General features: G+C 36.6%; 1 protein-coding gene across 3 annotated transcripts in view; it reads left to right on the top strand.

Annotated features, from left to right (window-relative positions):
• Positions 1 to 19,048, top strand: part of arb2a (ARB2 cotranscriptional regulator A) — a 188,264-nt gene that overhangs the window by 125,210 nt on the left and 44,006 nt on the right. For all 3 annotated transcript variants that reach the window (XM_081365650.1, XM_081365649.1, XM_081365651.1), the window contains exons 9-10: positions 26 to 142; positions 9,317 to 9,401. In XM_081365650.1, coding sequence (XP_081221776.1) covers positions 26 to 142; positions 9,317 to 9,401 — 202 coding nt within the window. The remainder of the gene's footprint in view (positions 1 to 25; positions 143 to 9,316; positions 9,402 to 19,048) is intronic.

Raw genomic sequence — 19,048 nt, 5'->3', positions numbered from 1 at the left:
CTCTCTCTCTCTCTCTCACATTCAGATGATTCAGCGAGAAGCAGAAGTGAAGAATCGTGTTCGTGCGGTGGCCATGACTGACTCTGTCCATAACGTCTGGCACCAGGAGGCCAACAAGTCCATTCAGGACTGGCTCAGAGAGGTACGATCTTCCATCAACCGCATATGCCAAAATCTTGATGTTCCCAATCACAGCATCAATAGCGGCCGCACGGCTCGGCTCAAACAGCCTGGCATTTCATTCAGCGAGCAGATACACTCCCGAAGCAGGAGTCACGGAAAGCCAATAGTTTGTTTTTCATCCCACACTCTTGTTTGTCTGTTTGGGCAGATGTCAATAAGAAATCAAAGCCAAACGCTGCCGCACGCAGGCAGATGCTCTGTTAGTATGTCAGTTTTATTTAGTTGCTGCCCTTTCAGCGATGACCTCGAGTCCAGAGACAACACCTGGGAACACTCAATATGCACATAAATATGAGAGAGTGGATCCCAAGCCAGGGCTACAGGGGAGACAGCCATGCAAATGCCAAGCGCAAACACACACCCTCGCCTCTCGCCCGCTTTCCCCGTGAAACAACGGACCACCCAGCCCACCAGAAAAAAAAATGTCTTTCATTCCTTTGTCTTTGCTGATCTGCTTTGCTCCGTCAGATGTTTGCTTGCCTTTTGTTTGCCTTGGTGATTTTTTTTTTTCTTTGACTGTTGTAGTTTGTCTTTGGGCCGTAGGCTCTTTCTTCATCCAACCTTTCTTTCTTTCTTTCTTTGGGCTGTAGGCTCTTTCTTCATCCAGCCTTTCTTTTTTCTTTCTTTCTTTCTTTCTTTCTTTCTTTCTTTCTTTCTTTCTTTCTTTCTTTCTTTCTTTCTTTCTTTCTTTCTTTCTTTCTTTCTTTCTGTCTTTCTGTCTTTCTTTCTTTCTTTCTTTCTTTCTTTCTTTCTTTCTTTCTTTCTTTCTTTCTTTCTGTCTTTCTTTCTTTCTTTCTTTCTTTCTGTCTTTCTTTCTTTCTTTCTTTCTTTCTTTTTCTTTCTTGTTCTGATGAGTGCAATAGTCTTAATATGGTCATAATTGGAATATTAATTGATTTTTATGTGTACTTTTTTATTGCCCCGCATAAGTCCATCAAAAATAGGAACACGTTTCAGTTCATTTGTTCTTTTTTTATACGTGTTTCTTAAATGTGACTTTCACCTGAAAATAAAAATGTGCAAATATGGGTAATGCTTGATATGACAGCAGTTGTAGGAATTTAAGTCCCGCCTTTAAGTTAAAAGAGCTTGAAGTATGCAGCTGTTTAGCATGATTTGAGATAAAGAAGCAACATTTTTACCAGTGTTGTCAGATTTTATTGCTGATTTTAAAACAATTTGTTGAAATAATACAGGAGATTTCAGTCTTTCCCCAATCTGGTAGAGCAAATAGCTGCCTGGGGGTGTTACGAATAATGTCTGCTCAATAAGCTGAGCGGATAGTTTACCAAAAAATAAATAAAATTCAATTTACTCACCCTCATGGCTTTCCCAACCTGTATGACTTTATTTCTTCTGTGGAACACACTAGATTTGAAGAATGTTTTTGCCTATACAATAAAAGCCCGTCCAAAACAACATTGAACTTCACTGACCTTCATTGTATGGACAAAATAATTAATAAAAAAAGCAAAATATGTTCTGTTTGTTCCACAGAAGTAAGTCAGTCATACAGGTTAAAAAAAACATGAGAGTGATTAAATTATGACATGATTTTAATTTGTTTTAGGGAACTATCCATTTAAATTGACTTACACAGACTATTGTCAGTGGCAGAAGAAAAGATTTTGTACTGTATATATGCACACACAAGTACTCCCATACATTGAGGACACCAAAATATTAATTTGTCAGAAGGCCTGATTAACACAGATGAGGTTGAGCATTTTATTTAATTGATTTTCAGATCTTATTCATCCCAATAATTGAAGCCAGAGGGTGGACTCTCACTTTAGGAATGTTAAAGTCACTTTCAGTCCTTTCGTGTCACCCATTAACCCCCTAATCCTTTTTTTTACTCCTGCAGGAATTGGGAGCCGGAGTTGTGTAAAGGCATTCGGCTTTCCCACTGCCTGTGTCTCCATCGTAGACCTGTCTTTAATCAGGGTCATGGCCCTATCCCCTTCTATTGTAACGTCCATAGCAATCATGATTTGGACATTATTCAGGTTTGAGATCACTGTTTCTGGCCAGGCAGGCATCTCTGTAGGGGTTTGTCGGAGGTGATGCTCCGTTCTTTGCACAATCGTGAGCTCTTTCGTGAAGGGGGTGGTAATTCTCCTTTTCCTCCTGAGGGAGGTGGAGATGGAAGGATGAGAGCCGAGAATTGGAGGGATTTTCAGGACGAGAGCGCAGTAGGACAGGTGATGTGGCGATAATGGGTCAGACTAAGGGCATGTGAGGGAGAGACAGGGGGAAGGGAAGACATGGGAAAGACAGGCATAAACAGAGCAACCTGAAGGAGAGTCCCTCAGGAAGCAGCGGTATATATACTGAAGGGGAAGAAACATTAAAAGAAAATCTCCTAGGACATAGAGAGAGAAGAAAGAAGCAGAGTGAAGAGAAATCCATTGTCCATTAGAATACCTGCACTAGCAGGAAAGCTGAAGTGATGGAAAGAGAAATGACAAAAAAGCCAAAAATATAAACACATTATGCTATTACGTACTAGTAGGGAGAGAGACATAGGCTTCACACAGAAGCAGAAGAGCAGACACCAACTCTCATCTGCAACTACACATATTACCGTTAATGGGACCTTTTAAATTGCAGATTTTAAGAAATATGAATTCATTTACATAAAAACCCAAGTTAGAGCAACAGAATTCCCCCAAATGTTGTCCCAACTAGCCAAACACAGTTTTGTGGATAAAGAATTTCAACTTGAACAATATATCTGAAATGTTAAGGGTTTGTGAGTTCCCAGCATGCACTGCAGCATGAATAAATTATGTGGCCACTTTATTAGGTACACCTGTTCAACTGCTCATCTAATCAGCCAATCACATGACAGCAACTCAATGCAGATATGGATATGGTCAAGACGATCTACTGAACTTCAAACTGAGCATCAGAATGGGGAAGAAAGGTGATTTAAGTGACTTTAAATGTGGCATGGTTGTTGGTGCCAGACGGGCTGGTCTGAGTATTTCAGAAACTGCTGATCTACTGGAATTTTCACACAAAACCATCTCTTGGGTTTATAATGAATGCACTTTACAGATACTGATTACAGATACAGATACTGACTTGAAGATAATGATTAAAGATGCAAACGGAATTCAATTCTGCTCTAAAGCAGCTCTTCAAAAAGATCATAGTGTCATTAGCCGCTTTCCGACCGGAGGAACCTTTTCACAGTTCCTAGAACTATTGGCTGAAGTACCCGGATGTCGGCGTGTTCGCACCGCAGGAACTAGGAACGATTTTAGTTCTAGGAACTCCTTTTGGAGGAACTAATTTAGCTCCTACTTCAGAGTAGGGTCTAAACCAGCACTATAGGAACTACCCGTGACGTTAGTGTACGCTGATTGGCCGAACGCACGCGGAACACGGCCATTTTTAAAACAGCTATAATGTAAACACACAGATTATAGCCTATATATTTACTCCAGAAACTAGATACAAACATGGAAAACAGTGATAGATGGGTCTCTAAACCTTTATGCTGAAGAGAAAATCCAACGCAACTTTGAGGGGACCAAAGTTAGCAACACTGGACATCAACCACACGGCATAGGCTAATAACCTATTTTCAAATACTGTCTACTTTCTATAACAGTTCTATCTAATCACATACAGTATTAAACAGTACTGTTAGACATATCGCGAACTAATAAACAGAGAATGCGAGCATTGTTTGCTCTGGCGTTCTCAGCGCCGCCAAAATAAAGGTCTGTCGCACCGTCAAAATAAAAGTCACCGTGCTTGCGTCACTCCCTTACCCCTCCTACCAGTTCCTATGGCCACTTTGCCAGTGCGAACGCAAACAGCAAAACCGAGTTTGGGGGAGAGTAGTTCTTAGAACTGTTTAGAAGTGGACAGTTCCTATAACTAAGTTCCTGTAACTACTTGGTCGGAAAGCGGCTATTATTATATAGTGACCTATACAAATTTTCAACTGGACAAAACAAAGCAATGCTCCTCCATGGCAACATTTAAAACAATAGTTGTGAGGACCTAAAAATCTGAATGCATCAGGTTGCGTTGAATTTGAGTTTTCTCAACAATTCCGTTTTACAGTGTGCATTTGAGTACACATGGCAGCTTGTTGCTCAAGACAGTCGTCTGTCTAGTAGAATACAGGACTGATTGAGCACAGTGCAGCATGTTAAAGGGCAGCTATAGGTAAGAGGCCAGGCACAGGGATGCTTAATAAGTGCATGCAGGTAGGAGAGAGCTTTCTCAGCGGGGTCCAACACCTGTCTTCCGTTTACCTTCTCTAACTGAGCCATTAGGAATCCGCTTAGAGTCCCACCATGCTCCAGCACCCCATCTCCCAGCCCAGAGGAGCCGGGAATACCACAACCATATGGCCCTGATTAATGCTGATGGGCCTTGCCGTAGACTATTATCGCTCATTTGTGTCCGTTTGTCGTTTTTCATTTTGTGCGGCTTCAGCTGGGATGGGATTTGGATGTGTTGCGTAAATGGTTTGTGTGATGGCTGTTCCCGTATACATCTATCGCAGAGCATTCAAAAACGAACCCAGCTCATTTTATTTAGTAGATGTCTGCTGTAGGCCTACAGTACTTCATCATATTAAAACAGGTATACCAATATTCTGTATCTGAACGTACTGTTTAACATGAACACATGCTTGCTCACAGTGTAAGTCTCATAGTAATTGTCTTGAAATTTACTTTTGAAAGCTGTGTATTTTTAATACATTTTTTTGCTGAAGTTGAAATTTGATGGTTGGCATGACAGAGCTTTAGAGGGGATGAAATTAGAGATGCGACTAAAGCACTGCATACAGCACGGCAACTAAAATATTTAAAGAATTAATTCTCTCAAAAATTAAACGTTTTGGCCCAAAGTTTTGGCAAAGATTAGCCCATACAATGAATGTCAATGGGGTCCAAAACAAAAATATTGGACCCACTGACTTTTATTAAAAGGATAAATACTTCTATCTTCTTTTGTTATTTATAAATACAAGTATGGTCTTTTGTGTTCCACAGATGAAAGAAAGTCATACAGGTTTGGAATGACTTGAAGATGAGTAAATTATGATAGAAATTAGTTTTTTGGATGAACTAAACTTTAATAAAAATATTAGTGCTGGGCAGCAATTAATCGTGATTAATCACATCCAAAATAAAAGTTTGTGTAGTTTACATAATATATGTGTGTACTGTGTATTTATTTTTAATACAATTATTTTTTTAATTATTTTTTAAGAAAAATGTGTTATTTATACATAAAATATTTGTATTTATATATAATATAAATCATGTATAAATACTGTGTGTATATATATATACAGTATATACAGCAAATATTTATTAAATATATACATGCATGTGTGTAGTTATATATACAAAATAATTATTTACAGTACACACACATATATTTTGTAAACACAAACTTTTACAGTATTTTGGATGCGATTAATTGCGATTAATCATTGCCCAGCACTAAAAGAATATATTGATAAACTGGATCCTGACCCATCCGTAATTCTATTATTGACTTTTTTCCTGGTATCCAACTTATTTTACAACGCAGAGGTAAGCTATTTCCTGTACGAGACTCATTAGCTGCTACAGGTATACGTAAATACCTAGAAGAATAACAAAGTGCAGTAAACGGCAAAAATATTTACGCTACAAACCAGGTGGTTTGATGAACGTTTTTGCACATGTTAGATAACTGGAAGCGACTGACACCAGAATCCTTCCACATTCAAGTCAAAAATGGCCGCATCTACGCTCTTACATTCAAAATAAGGTAGATACTGTATATGTGGAGTCACTGCAGCATCAGAAATATTGAAGGCCTTTCCTCTTAAGGGAGAGTAGATGAAAGCTTAAATTAAAATCTGTTTTCCTCTACTAGACTACAAACAACATACTTGAATGTATATTTGTTCATATCCAATTTGTCTAATTAATTCTTGGTTTTTACTTGTATTATCAGACACTTATATTTAGCTTTATCAGCTAAAGGGCCATATCACGAGGATATATAGAGATTAAATTGTTATTTTAATGCTATTCAGGACAGCCACAAGCCATCAGATTTCTCAAATAGATTAGAGCACTTCCAAGAGCTCAACCCAGCTCCTCTATCCCCAAAAAAATCTTTCCACCATTCTTGCCGTTTTATCTGTTCTTTTAAAGCTGTGTCATCCTCTTACATAGTGGCCTTGGCCTTCTGTTTCATCTAAAACTCATCCTGGTGCATCAGCCAGCCCTGACAAATCTGTTGAAGCCTCTTCCCACCCCCCGCCTCTTTGCCACTCACTCTGGCTGAGACTCCGGTCTTTGAAATTCCTGCCCTTGCTTCCAGCCCAGCTGACATCTTTCTCCAGACGGCATGAATTAAGATTGTACAATAAGACACTTGATGCAGCAGTCAGGGAGCGCTCCTCTCACTGGCCCGGCTCCATGGTGCACAACTAGTGCTGCAGGAATTCTAAAAATAGACAATGCACGCCTGTTCATTCCAATGGCAGTTGTCTTCTCCCCCAACCCAGGCACGCAGGCGATTGACAGGATTAAGAGAGAAGAATAAAGACGAGAAATGAGAGGAGAACTCCAGAGCCATGGCATTTTTTGACTTTGTGTCATGCAATATGTAAGGAAAACATGCCAAAATAAGGGACGACTGATCAACTACATATCACAGCAGTAAGTGAGCTTGCATGCTAAAAAAAAAAAAAAAAATGAAAGATTGTATATTGTTTGTTGTTTTTATTATAAAAACTATTTTTTTTTTTTTGATAAATAAATTCATATAAAATTTATGATAAATGACAGTACGGACTTTTACATTGTTACAAAAATAAAATAAATAAATAAATTGAACTTTCTATTAATCACATAATGTATCAGTTCCCACAAACATCAAGCAGCACAACTATCAAGATTGATAATAATAAGAAAGGTTTACTGACTAGCAAACCATCATATTAGAATGATTTCTGAAGGATCATGTGACACTGAATACTTGCGTAATGACTGCTGAAAATTCAGTTTTGTTACCATCACTGCAAATATATTAAAGGGTTAGTTCACCCAAAAATCATTGGAACACAAATGAAAATATTTTTTGTCCCTCCATTGACAGCCTATGCAACTAGCACTTTGACTCTTTAAAAAGTTCATAAAAAGATTGTAAAACTAATCCATAACAATTGAGCAGTTAAATAAAAAATTTCTGAAGAGACTCGATCAATTTATATGCTGAACACATTGAATTTAGGCTTTTATTCACATTTAAACATTGATCAGCGAACATAAACAGAAGCTCAACTGAACCTGCTTGATGCGCGAGAACAAACCTCATTGGTTCTTACTGAAGCTCAAACGTGCTGCGTAACAAGAATTAACCTCTTTTGTTCTTCTCGCACATAAAGCAAGCATGCTTTAGCTTCCGTTTATCATAACTGATGTGTGTTGATGAATGTTTATGTGAATAAAAGCCTAAATTCAATCTGTTTATCATATAAAGCAATCGTGTTTCTACAGAAAATTTGGACTAAACCACTCAATTCATATGGATTAGTTTTACGATTTCTTTATGAACTTTTTGAAGCGTCAAAGTGGTGATTGTGTGGACTATCAATTACTTATCAGATAAAGATATCAGAAAAAGATCTTAATTTATGTTCAGAAGATGAACGAAAGTCTTGGTGAGTAATTAATGACGGAATCTTCATTTTTGGGTTAACTATCCCTTCGAAAAAAAATTTAAATACTATTTGAAATTATATTTCCCAATATTACTGTTTTAATATATTTTTGATCAAATACTGTAAATGCATAATCTTTCAAAAACATTATAAAATCTGTCTTACCCCAAACTTTTAAACGGTAGTATATATAAAAATGCCAACGATTTTAGGCACTTCACACTATGCCTAAGAACACCCCTTAACTGTGGTAAAATCATTGTACCAAATGTCCTTGTGACTTATTACTGTATTAAAGAGTGTTTTTATTTGTGCCTCATAGTTTGCATCTTATGTGGGTGTTCTCTTTATCCACTTCCTGTTGGGAGTATTTGCATTATTGTTAATGTTTACACTTTTGTCATCTCAAAGTCTTAACTGCACTCTAGACCACAAACATCACTTTCACATCCACTACCACCCCAGACTTCAGAATCAGGTTGGTTGTTTCTTGAATTGATTTATCATTATACACATTATTATGAGTTAACCAAGGATGCCTTGAGCAAAATGATTGATGGAATTAAAAATCAAATTCCTGTGCTTTCCAATATACCCCTGCCCCGTTAGCCAAACACACACACCCATAGAGGGTCCCTGTTGGGTGGGAGTGTGGTGACCCCTGGGGTGACACAGGGCTCAGAGGTGAAGGAGTTTGACAGGCTGAGGTGTGATGTGACCTGGGGCTCCGTCTGGGGTGGTTGAATTGCCCGCTCTGTCAGGGGAGGTTGTCTTGGGAGTTGGTTGAGGGTTAGATAGCATTGTGTTTGTGGGTATCTGTCTGTCTTTCTGTCCATATTTGTGTGGACGGGTGGGTCACAGTCCCCATGGCAGTGGTAATGGCTGACAGTGCTATGTCTGCGAAAGTAAACAACCCTAGATAAGCAGCGCTTCACAAGGACGCCAGCTGCAATACGCTAATCTCGTTTGAATTTCTCTGTCTTCTATTCAGCGTGTTTTATCTTATCTCCAGTCCTCTATTTTCCATGCATGCCTTTGTAACTTTTTTTTCAACTCTGCAACCCATCCAAACAATACGATTGTTTCCATTATACACATTCTGCCTGCATGTATAAGTGAAAACATAGCATTCAGTAGCAGCTTAAGGGTATGATGATTTTCTCAATCAAACATGCCCAATTAAACTTGTTTTAGCTGAAGACATACGCTCTGGATTGAAGAGTAAGCCGAGAGATGGTCTCTCAGGAACCGGGCTGATGGCATTTTGAGGTTGGCGAGGTCACTAGGCCAAGCAAACACCCCTTGGAGGGTCACCAGCGATGTGCCCGCTCCTTCCCAACAAAAACAGTTGAAACTGTCACTGTGGCATGTCTCAAAGGTACCTAATTGCTTGCTCCTGTCTCCCTCCCTCCCCCCTTTTTTCCCCTCTCACAGCACTGCTGTAACTGGGTGTCGAGTCCTGAGCCCCTGGATACTCTAGTGGACCCCATGCTCAATGACTGCCCTCGTGTTTCAGCAGGTAAGCAACCACATCTGCATCATAATTCGCATTTCGCCTCTCTTACCCTTTACTTATTGGTAACCAAGGGTGCACAAAGGGTATCCAATCCTCTTTCTGGAGGGCCGCTATCATGCAGGGTTTAGCTCAAATCCTAATTAAACAATTAATGAATTAATCAAGGTCCTCAGGATCAGCACAAACTTTCAGGCAAGTGTCTTGCGGCAGGTTGGAGCTGAACTCTGCAGAACATTGGCTCTCCAAGAGTAGGATTTGAGACACCTGCTTTAGGACATCATGTAGCATTGAAGGAAAATATTGCCAGCTTGAATGGTTAGTTATAATGGCCCCTTATGGATGGAATTGGACAAAATTTGGTGTACTTATTTACAGTGTCCTGATATGTCTGTGTGCTCCATGGTTTGTTAGGTTTGGACATTGCATTCAGTAGATATCAAATGGTAATTGAGGACCAACACATTTGAAAATACCCCAAAGTTGTGAAAGATGGTATTAAGTAGGGGATTGCAGCAGAGAAGCATGTTCCCTTCATAGTTTTAATTGAACAAATATGCCTTGAATAACTTTTTAATCATATTTATACATTTTCTTTAAATATGCTCTAATTAAAACAATAATACTAAAGGTTAAATTAAAAAAAAAATCTTATAATTATTTTCCAGGTGAACATTGTGTTATGTCAGGACAGTCATTCAGTATCTTAGTTGATATTACTCTTGCCAAGCTTTTATTTCTGAGAGACGGGCAGAAACGGCAAAGCGGCTATTTGATTTGCGACTGTGCTCACTTCATTCATACTGTTTACACTCATTTGTGTATCATATCGTACATGGTTTAAAACATTTAAATAGACATATCAAATAGTAGAAAATGTGTCTGATGGAGTATTTTAATTGATATTACTCCTGGCAGGCTCTGATATCTGAGAGATGTGAAGAGACGGCAATGCAGCTATTGATTTGCGATCATTGTGCTCATTTTATTCATAGAGTTTACACTCATTCATTTAACACACTCATTATAGCATAGTGATTTGAAAGTTTTATACAGGTATAGCTATGATATTGTGCTATACCCTGGCTCTCCTGTTATCCAGCAAAAACAAGAAGGCTCTGCCAAATATTTTTCCTATTATTCAGTGGAATTTGTTATTCGTTTTAAAGCCATTATCCGTGCCTTTGGTGTGCGGCTTTGGGCATTGTTTTATATATTAAGGATATGGATGGGTCACAATTAAAAGTTTGACTTCAATGACTGACTAGTTGATTAAGAGGTCTAGTTTATCTAATTTTGTATTGTTTATTTATTTGTTTATTTATCTTTAATTAGTGTTGTTAGACAAATTATAAAAAGTATCATCCTGCACTTTTTTTTTTTTTTTTTCTTGAGGACTCCTCTGAATCTGTTGCATCTCATCCAGCTGTTTTTGAATACAGGAATGTGTTTTATGTTGCACGCAATGTTGTTATAAACGAACTACTGATCCACAAATGATAAAAATAGGAAATGGGGCATCTGAACAGGTAGGCATTCATCATTAATTCATTGTTTTATACTAAGGCCACAGCCTTTGAAATCCTTGTGCTTTTTTATTTAATATGTGTATTTGAATCGTGCATCAGTTTTCAAATACTTTAGTTTGTCCTTCTGGCCTTGGTTGTTTTTAGTATTTCGAATCGTGTCCTCAATTCCGGATTACAGCTATAATCTATAATCCAGAGCAGGGAGATGATGAGGTTGACCTGAACATCACCCCTGCACTAAAGAGATGAAGAGCTGCCCATACTTTGACTCGGCTTCGTGAGATGGTGTACTCCCTGACAGTATTATAAAATGTCATTTGATATTTTCACTTGTGCTTTTGTAGCAAGGACAATACTGCCCTGATTTGACTGTAATCTGGATTTGGGGTGAGGGTGGATTGGGTATTATCCAAGTGAACCATCGTTGAACTGTCAACTTTTGTATTTGTGCATGGCATTTGTTTAAAAGTTCAAGCGAGCGTGTTTTTTTACCCATCTCCCACAGTTATGGAGAGCTGTGATGCAACCTTTTATGGATCTTGTTTTGGGTGTCCCTTGAGTGTTACAATTATTATTATTCCTCAGATCAATGTCAGCCTCAGTTATGGTTTTGCTGTTGAGATGTGCACCATAAAAACATAATAAAAGAACAATAATATTTTGACATCATAAGCAATATTTATCTCTGACTGATTAACTGAGGCTTGATGGTTTAATTTTCTGACTGTTACCATTACTGTAAATGTAAGAAATAGGGATGCAGGACAGTGACTTTGATTTGATTTAGTGTTTTTTTTATTTCTTTTTCCCCAGGTATCAGTTACAGATATTTTGACCCACCGTGTGTGTGTGTGTATGTGTGTGTGTGTGTGTGTGTGTGTGTGTGTGTGTGTGTGTGTGTGTGTGTGCGTGAGCGCATGTGCGCGTGAGTGAGATAAACACCAGTACTTGATGACATCATCAAATGTGTTTTTCTGCAAGCTCACCAAAACATTTTAGGTTTACATAAATTTTATCAAATAAAAAAAAAATACTATACCAGTCAAATGTTTGGACACACATACTCTTATTTATTTATTTATGTATGTACGGTACCAGTCAAAAGTTTGGAAACATTACTATTTTTAATGTTTTTGAAAGAAGTCTCTTATGCTCATCAAGCCTGCAGTTAAAAAACAAAACAAAAAAAAAAACAGTAATATTATGAAATATTATTACAATTTAAAATAATGGTTCTCTTTTTTAATATATTTTAAAATGTAAATTATTTTTGTGATGCAAAGCTGAATTTTCATCAGCAAGTACTCCAGTCTTTGGTGTCTTATGATCCTTCAGAAATCATTCTAATATGATGATTTGATACTCAGTTATTATCAATGATGGAAACAGTTGTGCTGTTTAATATATATTTTTTGGAATACTTTTTTCAGGATTCATTGATGAGTAAAACGTTAACAGCATTTATTCATAAAAACAGCATTTATTCAAAATAAAACATTTCTAACAATATAAATCATTACCATCACCTTTTATCAATTTAACGCATCCTTGTTGAATTAAAGTACTAATTTCTTAAAAAAATAAATAGTTATTGTTCCCAAACTTTTGAACGGTAGTAGTGTATATTGTTACAAAAGATTTCTATTCTAAATAAATACAGTTCTTTTTAACTTTTTATTCATCAAATAATCCTGAAAAAAGTATCTCAGGTTATAAAAAAAATATTAAGCAGCACAACTGTTTCCAACATTGATCATAAATCATCATATTAGAATGATTTCTGAAGGATCATAAGACACCAAAGGCTGGAGTACTTGCTGATGAAAATTCAGCTTTGCATCACAAAAATAAATTACAATTTAAAGTATATTAAAAAAGAGAACCATTATTTTAAATTGTAATAATATTTCTTCTTTTTTTTTTTTTCTTTTTTTTTTTTTTACTGCAGGCTTGATGAGCATAAGAGACTTCTTTCAAAAACATTAAAAATAGTAACGTTTCCAAACTTTTGACTGGTACTGTATGTATGTATGTATGTATGTATGTATGTATGTATGTATGTATGTATGTATGTATTTATTTATTTATCATATATAATTATTTATTTATTTAGTTATGACAAATAATTTTCCTATGTTGAGACAATTTACATTTGGATCACAGGCTTTTTAAGGTCATCATAAACCTAAGTTCAGACTTCCTGACTTTTGGTAGAAATAAGTAATAGCATTTGTAAAATATCAAGTGGTAATACAAATATGAAGCTATACAAAATTATAAAGTCATTATGAAGTAATTAAAAAATATATGTTAACTGTAAACAAGAAAAATACATAATGTTAGCTGTACATCTTGTTCACGAGCCATTCCAACCAAGTCACCTGTGAAGACACAACGTCTTCCTTTCATTGACAAATTATCGTGGGAACTTAATCATGGGTTGTGAAGACTGAGTGATTTGATTTTCACTAAATTTCCACTAAAGTTTTAGGATTTATATTTTATTAGTTATCTATGGTAATCTGCATTATCTCAGTATTTTGTTTAAGGCACGGATTCCCTCTCTTTACACACATTTGTTTTTACACATTTTGTATCCATTATAATTATTTAAGTAAATATTTAGTATGTTTATTAAGCCCTTTCCCTATAGGCACCACTAGCTGATTCCCACAATGAAGTTGATTTTAGGTTTTACGTGTGATTCTCCTTTTTACAGAGTGTGTGGTTATGTTTTCATGACAGTTATGCTGGTTTCACTTGTGCAGGTTGGTGACGGCAAGACATAGAGCTGCTTGTCTGTTACACTTAATCATCTATGAAGCCACGCTGGTATCAGCTTATCATGCTGGTATTTTGTATGCTCTTGTGTGTGTGTGTGGATATATGCACGTGTGTTTGGAAAGGGAAGGTTTTCTGACGTCTCTGTTTTTTTGTTCCCAACGTGATAAAAACCCTCTTCCCACCCGCCTGGATTTTTCCCTTTATTTATTGTACCCCCCCACCCTTTTCCCCCTCGTTCAAAAGGAATCTTCAGTGGAAGGTCAGTGAGCCTCAGCATTGGCAGAGCTCGGGGAGACTGGCAGCATTTTATCAGTTAGCAGCACACTAAAGCCAGTTGAAATATGCAGATAAACTGGAACAAATCTCCTGAAAAGCCCCCTGGTCCGCCAGCACTGGGTGAGGGGAGTTGAGCCTTATGCCCACACTGACCCACAGTCAGACGCTCTAGGTGCTGAAGCCAATTGCCAGCACAACCGAACTGAACAGTATAGGAAGCCTAGACAAGCATTTGGATGGATTACAAACAGAAACAATGCCAATGTCGGGCTACAGTCTCTCTGTCTCTCTGTGTGTGTGTGTGTGTGTGTGTGTGTGATCGAGCCGTCTGGCCCTGACGAGCTGTATCTCAGACCTGTGATGTGTGTATCATATTTTAAACCCGGATGCAACATGATATTAGTTTAAAGGGGCGGTCAGACCACACTTTTGTGTTTCATTCACCTCCATTCATAAGCGCACAAAACCAAGAGAGTAGCTATGGCATATGCGAAGAATTCTTTTCTTACGCGGCATACATATGTTCAAGTTTTGTGAAAGCTGACCTGACAAATTCTTAGTCAAAAGTTGATTGATATTTACATCATAAACCTCTTGACTGAGGATCAAACCTGGAGGAAACTCATTTTGCTTTGGATTAGAATAGGTTCATTCAAATTCATTCAAAAAGAGAAAAATGGAAGAGGGTTTAGATTTACATTTAGATTTTGTTATATCAATTGCATAATTATTTATTATACAATATATGTATTAATATATCACTGTTAAGTAGATTAAGTAAATTAATTATATATAACTTAAGATACCTTATTTTAAATTGATCAAAAGTGACAGTAAAGACATACAGTATGTTACAAAATATTTCTTTTGAACTTTTGAACAAATAATCCTAAAAATAAATATCACATTGTCCTAAAAAATATTAAGCAGCCCAACTGTTTTCAACATTTCAACAAAACAGCATATTAGAATCATTTCTGGAGGATCAAGTGACACTGAAGACTGGAGGAATGATGCTGAAAATGCTTTTACCTTTATTCAGCATTTTCAAATGTTAAAATAGAAAACTGTTATTTTATATTTTGTAATAACATTTCACAGTATGTTTACTGTATTTTTGATTAAATAAATTCAGCCTTAGTGAGCAAGACACTTCTTTCAAAAAAATTAATTATATCAACAGCCCAATTATTCGGATAAAACTACGGTGCGCAGGACTAATGTCTTGCGCATCTAGTCCGAATTTCTAGGATTTGCTAATTATTTGTCATTTTAGAGTTAGTAGAGAGAGAGCAAGAGAGAGAGAGAGAGATTGATATATTAAGCATATGTGAATGTGTCTCTCAACAGTGTTGGGCAGCAGCATCTCTGCTAATAGTGCAGCTGTAAGTTTAACTGCTTCAAGAACAGCGATTTTACTACCTCGCCACTGAGAATTGTCTTGTAGCTTTTCAGTTGTGAAAATATTTTAGTGATAAAGTCATGGGTCAGCACTGACAACAAGTTTCTGTTAGCGTGTATGCTTTTGTGTGTGTGTGTCTATATGTGTGCTTTTTAATGGGAGAGAGTGGGAGAAAGAGAGTGTACTTTCCATAGATAATTAAATGCAATGTAGTGTTAAAAATAGAAATATTATATATATTATTATTTTATTTATTTTTTATCATATTTTGTCATATTTATTTGCTTGGCCAATGATTTTGGTTCTTTTGCTGTTGTGGTCTGTTAGGACCTTTTGTAATAACTGCACATTTGTCAACCAATTTGAATCAAGCATTCAACAGCCCTGTTGACAGTGACACACACACACACACACACACACACACACACACACACACACACACACACACACACACACACACACACTGAATGTATGTATTATGTAATATATTGATGCAAATAGTATACTACATTATATGTTGATATTTAAATTAAACATATGTTTTGTATGTAAATATAAATAAATTAAACAATACCAATAGCCCTGGAGTGTGACATCATGCCCAGTTGCGTATATTTGTTGTCCGAAAGTCTATTGTGAGCGCCCCTTATTTGTGGAAAAAAAACTCTTATGTCTCTTTTAATGAGCCTTGAAAAATCTCACACATTAACATCTCACTCAGATCTAACACATGCTGTGACACCTCAGCTCCTCAAGTATGTGGTAGTTATATATCAGAAACCTCTGATCACTCGTAGTTTTGCTTCATGCCTTTCCTATTATATATCCATGTGTTTGAAACACAGGCTTTCTTTTGCCTTACCTGTGTTAAGATGAGATTACTCATTGCTAGAACTGATCATTAATTACAAAGAGAACAGTGTCCAGTATGTAAACAGTGATTAATTGTTAACAAAAGTTAGTTAATGTGTACCTGAACTGTAATTATCTGTTCTGCACCACTACAAGAATCCCAACACAGGTGGGTAATTAACCCTAATTGCATTTACAATGTGAGGATCACAAGAGCAGAGAATAACTTTGTTAAAAAAATAATCCTCCTTTGATGTAGGACTAGATATTTGTCAGTTGATTTATTCACAACTTTTTTTTTTTTTTTCTTTTTTTTTGGCTCATTATGTCTTTTTGTCTTTTTCACCTTTTATGGTTGGAAGCGGAATTCTTTTTAAATCGCCTTTGTTTCAACTTCGTGAGGAAGACCCTGAAACAAAGTAATGCAGTTTTAATGGGATTTAGCTGCATGTATTACATGAAAAAAAGACTGATTTGAGCATTCTATGAATTCTCCTCAAACGTCCTAATAAAGATGTGTTTGATTGAAACTGTTGGCATGCAGTCGTTTAGCCCGTTTGTGTAAGTTCACTGGTGCATATTGCTGACGTATACAATGTCACTGGTCCATGTATTTTGCTCAATGGAGAGTCACTGGCGCATGTTGCATTCAGTCTATAGACTTGCTTTATTCAGTGGTCCACAGGGCCCAGTGTCATTGAATGCCTTTGACCATGTACCCCTGACACAGCAAAATCCACTTGTTTGATCTTCCATTGTGAATGACAGATCTTCACTTGGTTGTACTTTCCCACCCTCCTTTCAAGTGGATGCCGGTTCTGGTCTGGATTCCCAGGAAAAAAATCATGAACTTGACCTTTGTGACTTTTTTTATTCAGCATGTTTTTTTGACTAAAACTTATCCTAAATTAGCATGTCAGGTATATAATTGATTCACACTAGTAGACAAATTGACTGGTCGCAAAAAAAATTGTCTGTCTTAAGGCGATCAGTCGACTCATTCAGGCAACCTTCTGACTATTTTGATTTTGAAAATATGTAGTTGTGCACATTCATAGGTGGGAATTGGCATTATTTGCCATCTGGATCTGAATGTTCCTACTATGAACATTACATCTATTTAATAATCAGTTATTTGTCATTTAGCAGACACTCATTTCAAAGCAACTTAATGTTGTGTTGTTCGTTTCACTTTTTTACTTTGTTAACAAAACATGCACAAAGCAACACTTTAATCTGCGGTGGATGTGTTGCAGGAGACACAAAAAATGCGAGCTGCTCACTGAAGTCAATTTCCTCTGAGACTAGCAGCAATAAGAAATGCATGCTATAACAAAATAATGGGCAAATTAAAGGAATATTCCGGGTTTAATATCTACTACATTTGTGGTATAATTTTGATTACCACAAAACATAATTTCATCCCTCGCTTTCTTTAAAAAAAATTAAAAACGGTTATGGTAAGGCACTTAAAAATCCTTTTTTTTTTTTTTTTTAGAGGGATTTAAAAGCAGAAAGGGGCAGCTTGTAATTTTTTAAAGCACTTACATTATTTCTGTGCTATTTAAGATAAAAAGCTGTTTAAATAATCATTTTAGGATTGTCATGACAATGGTAACGTTAAAAAAATTGGATATAACAACGTTTTTTCACTCTCCTATCATGTTACAAACTCACCTTTTGAATGAGTATTTTAATGTTTACAGATTGGCCCCTTTTACTTCTATTATAAGTCTCTGACTGTAATCCATATCATTTCTTTTTTGAAGAAGACGACAATGACTAATGCCATTATGCCACAAATGCTGTCGATTGAGCATAACTTTTTTTTGATTCCACAATAGTCCTTTAAATATACTTTATATATTAAAACTAAATATATTTTTGCTGCTTTAAAAGCAGTTCACTTGTGCAATTTAGGCCAGTTATTCTTATTATTATCAATTATACATTACTATTATTTATACATTAAAGATTTTAGAATTATTATACCCCCTCATTTTGCCCATTTCATTTCCATTTAAATGAATGTGCTTATTCTGTTTTCATATACTTATACAAATATGGAGATCTGTTGTCATTCACCCTTCTATGTTACCAGAGAACCCATGAGTAAAGTATCAAAGCTGTTAACAATATATTGACACTATATCACAGTGCAGCGACTCCCTGTGTTTCCTTTTTCTCAATTTCATGCTCTTTTTATAAGTTCCGTTGGTGGAGCAGAATAAAAGTTTGATGGCGTTTTTGTGCAGTCTACTTTTCACGGCTGCTCTCCCTCGTCGGGGATCAGAAGACATGCCCTTCATTTTCTATTCCTCTTCAAAAATGTCTTTTTCTATTCCTTTTTAAAGCCTAAACATCTTTGATCCGTTTGCTTCACGGGATGAGTGGCAGGGCCTGACCCACTTGGCTCTTGGCTTTATGTAATGAGCCCTCCGATTAAAGAGCGCACCATGCAGGAACATTGTGCTGTATAAGGAGTTTTATGACATATCATCCCACACTTACTGCCTGTCTGTCTCTCTCCTTACACCCTCGGAATTCAGATGGGATCACATAGCAAACAAGAGGTATTATATGTTGATGTAGCATATGTGCACAATTTGGTCAAAACCAAAAATTGCGATTCAAACTTTGATATCATAAATATTTAACATTTTCATATTGCTTATATTACTTAAACCAATGCCAAAGAACTAGCACTGATGAAAGCCGCCTGTGTTGTCGTCTTGGAAAAAAATCTGTGCTTGAACTCACCGAAAGGACTACAGGCGACTGTCAACTAGCACGTGCGTTATATTTTAGAT

The sequence above is a fragment of the Scardinius erythrophthalmus genome (assembly GCF_964197995.2).
Source record: "Scardinius erythrophthalmus genome assembly, chromosome: 5".
Classification (NCBI taxonomy): Eukaryota; Metazoa; Chordata; class Actinopteri; order Cypriniformes; family Leuciscidae; genus Scardinius; species Scardinius erythrophthalmus.
Note: the sequence above shows the minus strand (reverse complement) of the source record. Positions and strands in the feature narration are given on the sequence as shown.